This window comes from the organism of the source record quoted next, unplaced genomic scaffold, assembly GCF_019419815.1.
Source record: "Pyrus x bretschneideri cultivar Hongxiangsu unplaced genomic scaffold, Pyrus_bretschneideri_v1 Contig33, whole genome shotgun sequence".
In the NCBI taxonomy this organism is placed as follows: domain Eukaryota; kingdom Viridiplantae; phylum Streptophyta; class Magnoliopsida; order Rosales; family Rosaceae; genus Pyrus; species Pyrus x bretschneideri.
In genome coordinates, this window is record NW_025999646.1 from 4,366,855 (window position 1) to 4,372,854 (window position 6,000).

General features: G+C 37.4%; 1 protein-coding gene across 1 annotated transcript; it reads right to left on the minus strand.

The window, feature by feature from the left end:
• Positions 1 to 2,778: 2,778 nt before the first annotated feature.
• LOC103948202 (probable WRKY transcription factor 31) lies at positions 2,779 to 5,714 on the minus strand. The gene is made up of 6 exons (XM_009359199.3): positions 5,187 to 5,714; positions 4,995 to 5,099; positions 4,684 to 4,869; positions 4,121 to 4,522; positions 3,853 to 3,966; positions 2,779 to 3,725 (listed from the first exon to the last, which is right to left on the minus strand). Exons 1-6 carry the CDS (start codon positions 5,544 to 5,546, stop codon positions 3,057 to 3,059), a joined length of 1,836 nt encoding a protein of 611 aa, XP_009357474.2. The 5' UTR covers positions 5,547 to 5,714; the 3' UTR covers positions 2,779 to 3,056.
• Between the last annotated feature and the right edge of the window lie 286 nt (positions 5,715 to 6,000).

The window sequence follows — 6,000 nt, forward strand, 5'->3', positions numbered from 1 at the left end:
GTGTCAACTCAACTGGAAGCGTTTTTGCTGGAGAAGCATGTTAGCTGTTTCTTAGAGGCACTTGATTTTATTAGAACTTTCCACATGTTTCTAATAAAACTATATATAGGGAAATTTCCGTGAAAGTGTTTCGTATTCAATTAGTTCCAAATGATTGAAAGTATGACGTTGACCGATGTTTGATAGTTTCGGAATTGATCAAATATGGTACAAACAAGTTCTAAAACTCTAACCAACTATGATACTTTTTTGTAGAATAGTTATGATTTATGAGTACAATTGCATCTACGATATTTATTAATAAATGAAGTTTATTGATACTGGACATTGTGTTATTTAAAACAATACTTAAGTGCAGTCTCGGAGAAATTTGAATACAACGATCATGTGATCGTGTGTTACAATTATGCGTGCTAATACTTTCTATAGCTTATTAATTTTCTTACAAATATAATTAAAAAATAACAATGTAAATGCAACAATGCCCAATACCTAGAGACTGTGTCTCACCTTTTGCTTCACAATAGAAGAAACAAAAATATCCAAATAGGCACCTTTCATGCATGGGATTTCTTTTTACCTTATCTTCATTTTTTTTTTTTTTAAATCCTTTCAGAGTTGAGATTCCCTCAACAAAAAAATTCATGATCATTGGTCCCTTAAATCATCCAAATATCCAGCTATGGTTCTTTTCGTCAACTCCGTCAGAATTATGTCAAAATGAGCCATGTTAGAAGGATTGTTACTACAGTTGAGTTAAAGGTAAGAGACCATTGCTCCAATGAGGTTAAAATTGATGGACAATTTCTACAATTAGGTTAAAGTTGATAGACCATTGCTCCAATTGGGTTAAGTTGAGGGACAATTTCTCAAATTAGGTGGAAATTTAGGGACCCTTCCTACAATTTTTCTCAATTAGTTTTCCATATTTGTCCCTTGATTTAACGTCACATGCATGACACGTGACTTATTTTGATAGAAGTTCTAACGAAGTTCACGAAAAGGACCATAACTGCACGTTTTGATGAGTTAAATAACCGATAGTCACAAATTTTTAGTGAAGAGGCTATTACTCTAATTAGGTTAAAATTCATGTACCATTACTACAATTTCCTCTTAACTTGCATAATGGTCACTTCTCAAATAATATAAAGTGTGAAACCACAAGTTCCAAAAGATCCCAAATATGGAGCAAGCACGTTTACCTTTCAATGGAAATATATGGAAATATATGGGAAAATGTTAGATCTAAAAAAAAAAAAAATCTATCTTACTAATGTTTGTTGATGAGAGTACATCTTTGAAGAATTCAAAGCACGGGGGCTGTAGTACTCGTACGTCGTTAATTTCAAAACCCTAATCAATCAAACTGTAGTACAGATCAAAACTGCACGTTCGCATGTCGATATCCATTATAAAAATCAATATTTCTTAGATATCCCTTTCGATATGGATCGGCATTCGGCAGCATGTCTTGAGCTGAAGAGTGTAAATTCTAAATATATATACACAAGAAGACTCCACGAGTTACAAGAAAAAGGAGTTCAAAAATCAGATAAGATGAAGAAATTCATGGTTGATATTTCACGAATTAGCTAGCTAGGGTTTCTTATAAAACGATGATTTTTTTCCCATTAAATATAAAGAGGAGAATTGAAATTCGTGTAAATGAAGAAAACATATCAGTTCTAACTTTTGATCAATATTGTGATCAGGTACACATGAGCATGACTTAGACTTATGTATTAACAAAGAGAAATACTAATGTGACACTCTCTAAAATACACTTTTCATAGAGATTCTATCCGCTCATATTTTTAACATAACGTTTATAATGTTGGGTATGAGAATTAACATTAAATTATGAGGTGAGTCTTGCTTTAAAAAAAGAACCATTAACATTTCTCATTTAACAAATAAATTTATAATGCAATAACTACGAATAAATTAATAATATCACGTGTAAGTGTGACAAATAACGTTGAACTATTTCTCAATAAGATGAGGCAAGGTGTTTTTGGCCACATGCATGCACGTGAATATCATAAAAGACATGCACTTCCTATCCACCGCCGTGAACATGCCATGAAGACGAAAGCCATCGATCCACAGAGTCCATATCCATAAAAACTAAAAGATCCCTTCGTACGTTGGATGAGGTACGGTTGCGGGCCACAATGCTCCACGTTTGCTATTTTACTATAATATTTTCAACTTTTTTTTTTACTATTTATAAATAACCAAATTAGAAATTCACATGATTGATTGGGATCTGGATTCAAAATTCAATGGCAGTGACGTGATGTCAAACAAAGTGCACAGAAAGTCAACAACGTATCCAATTGAAAATTAGCAGCAGCCCACAAGCCACGAAACTACCCAACTTCAACCAACATTCATCGAAAGTTGTCTTCTTTTTTTCTTTATAATTTTTTATGAATTTGACCTCATTTTTTCCAAATTATTCACGACTCATTTAATTTAACACACAACGTAGTTGCCTGGAAGTCTCTTCTAAGTCCATGGTTTTTTCTTACGTGTCAAATAAAATGGCCGATTTTGTTGACTGCAGCCTCACCCTCACACATAGTATCAGAATATTCCGCTTTATTCTTTCTCTCTCGCTCTCTCTCTCTCTCTCTCTCTCTCTCTCTATTATCTTCTGGTTTTTTCTTAGGGTTTTCTTGTAAACAACGATTTCTGTCTGTATGGTCAGTGTTGTTTTAATTGAACATAATCATCATGTATTAGATTAGAAGGAAATCAACTAATAATATATGAAAGATTAAACATGTAGTAGTGCACTGATTGGAATAGTAAATACATTAAACCAAACCTTTTTCCTTTTTGTGTGTATTTACTGACAATTTTGAATCAAATTATTCAAAACAAAACACAAATGAAAAAGAAAGAAAGAAAGAATGAAGTTGGGTTCGATCTAAACCCTCCCCAAAAAAAAAAAAAAAAAAAACAAAAACAAAATGTATCGACAGGTTACCAACTTTCTTTAAAGCTAAAAAATAAATTAACAAAAACAATAGACGCCACATTTCTAATTAATTTCCCGGGAAACTACTAATCTTGTTGTTGTTGTTGGCTCCGCTGCTGTTGTTGGAGATGGGGGAGGCGCTGTTGGTGGTGGTGTTGCTCGGATGAGCTCCTCCACCAATGATCGAGGTTATAGCGGCCGCGAGAGCAGCAGTGAAGCTCGGATCAGCCGTGATGGCACTCACTGTGTCAGCAAAGGAGGAAGACTGCGTTTGCTGCATTTGTTGTTGTGAACTAGTAGACCCCATTACATCCTGGGACAGCTGAAGTTCTGAAAACTTAGACTGGTTGTAAAGGGCTTGCCCAAAAATTTGAGGCAGTTGTTGTGAAGCTGCCCCAAAACTCGGGGGTTGCCCTGGGAAATTAGGGACTTGAAATGGGGTGTTTGGTCTTTGGACTTGTGATGGCGTTGTGGTAAGGTCCAATGTAACAGTTGGAAATGGAGCTGAGGCTGAGATTGTGGCAACACTTGATGAGCATGGAAGAATTGCTCTGGCTAGCAAATTGTTAGGGTTCATATTCATCCCGTCCGCACTTGACATGGACCCCGAAAGCAACATGCTGACGGCTGCCGTGGTGGTTGATGCCATGGCCATTGCAGCAGGGGGCAGTGGGTGATTGTGATTGCCTTCATATGTTGTGATCAGTATGGTTCTGTCCTCGGCACAACGTTGTACCTATCAAAATAGTAACACGTACATATTAGTACTTTCATAAGTGATATGTTGTCGATATATTTTTAACACACTAAACCAATAGAGAATGAACGTTTTGCACAGAAAATTTCTGCAAATGTATTCGTACTTGTTTGCGAACAGGACAACCTACAGCCATGGTGCACCTATAATATGCACGAGGACATGGGTTCCCTTTTGCCATCTTCTGTCCATACTTTCTCCATTGACACCCATCAGTAATCTGTGATTAATCAAAATTAATTAGTTTCATGAAACTTGAGATTGATAATTGAGTTATTAAACTACTAAGTTTATTATTTATTTATTCAGCAAGAGCGAAGGATGACTGTTTTGAAGTGTTACTAATTAAAGTTAAAATCAATTAGATTAATTACCATAGAGGCTTCTGATCTGGCTCGAACGGAGACGCGGGCTTTCCTCATGGTGGCCTCGGTTGATTGATCAATTGGCTTAGGAGCCGCAGAATTGTTGAGCTTGGGGACCTTGTCGGGCACCCATCCTTGTGATTCAGATTCAGGACTCTCATCCCTGCCAACTCTTTTCCCGTCACGGAAAGTATTAGAGTTCACCGGATCCAACGGACCAATCTGACCGTTTTTCGGTGATGCAACTTCATTGATGTTTTGTGGTGGTGAAGCTGATCGGGTTTTCGCTTCCGATGAACTATTGGAGACTTGGTCATCAGTCGTCTCGGTTGTGGCTCTCGGACCCAAATTTAGAAATTGTCTTGGCACCAACACTTGTTTCTTACCTTGATCAGCCTTTGCCTCAGCATTCTGATAAAAATTTACCAAAAAAGAGTCAATATCTTAGATAATACTAAAGCCGTGAATTAAACTAGTTGGCTAGGCAGTTTATCTTTCTGTGAATTAGGGTAGTTTAAATTCTTGTCATTTTATAAATATGATTGCAATGATTACGGATATGAACGAATTACCTGATCATGGTGTAATTGTGAGCTCTGATCAGCTGGAGCTGCAGTAGTGCGATTATGTTGTTGTTGTACAACTGCAGCAAGATGCATCTGTAATGCACTGTAGTTGTTGGTCACTTGACCTAGCATCTCTTTCAGCCTCTGGTTTTCAACATTCATACGTTGGAGCTCCACTTGCAACTGTGCCAGCTGATCATCATATTTCAAGTCAATTACGTATATATTATACTTTTTTTATGATAATGCGTAAATAACTTAAAATACCGTCACAGCGATTGATCACTTCCGGTGTTCATATAATTCTAAAGTCTTACCTCATGATTCTTTGCTCTTTTGTTATCCGCACGATCGGAAGAAATCCCATCATCAACCATCGACTGGTCACTTCCGGTGTTCGCAGTGACAAGGTGCAATCCAGTCTACATATTATTTAGATCCAAGAAAGAAAAATAAGTACCACTAAAAATAAATCACAAAAAAATAAAGAAATAAAAACGGGTGCTTACATTAACATCCAAACCAGTCCAATTCTCCTTCTTGACACTCATTGCATCATTGGATCTCCAATCCTGATGATGATCATCAGTACTATTGCTTTTGAGCTTGTTCTTACGATCAGAAAAGAAGTCCACCTCATCCACAACCATCCGATCGTTGTCATTGGACGGCTGTGATGCAGTCTGCTCTTCCCGGCTGCCAAGTTTGACAGGGAATTCCATTCCCGAAAACATCCTTTCCCCACCAAAAAAACTGTTCCTCTTGTTGTTATTGTGGCGGTGGTCGAGCTTAACCGCCGCGGTCGGTGGCTTGTTGAGGAGGAAGCCGAAGGAGTCAGAATCAAGGGTGAGCCCCCATCCTTTGTCCATAAATTAATGTTTTGCCGATATGAACAATTGGTAATTAAGAGAGAGATTAAGAAAATGAAGGAGGAGGGTTTTGAGAGAGAGAGAGAGATGAGGGGTGTGCGTGGGTGTTGAAGTCTCTGAAGTCTTTTGCCGGTGCAATGTGATCGCCTATAAAAAGGGTATGGACGTAGACCAAACTTAGAACAACTAGATTGGATTTGTGAGAAATTCATGGGATTATTCATTTTTTTATTACTTTAATTTTCATCACTTGCGTCAGATGGTGCGTCAGTCTGCCATCTGTCAACGCCAAGCCACCTCGTTTTAATTTTTGACCCAACCCAAATAAACAAAGAGTCACAACTCAACAACTCACAACCCACAACTCACAAGGGTGCGATGGAGAAAGGTTCTAGTACGACGGTCATATTGTAAGTATTGTTATTATGTTGAAATTTCTGTGGTGCTATTCTCA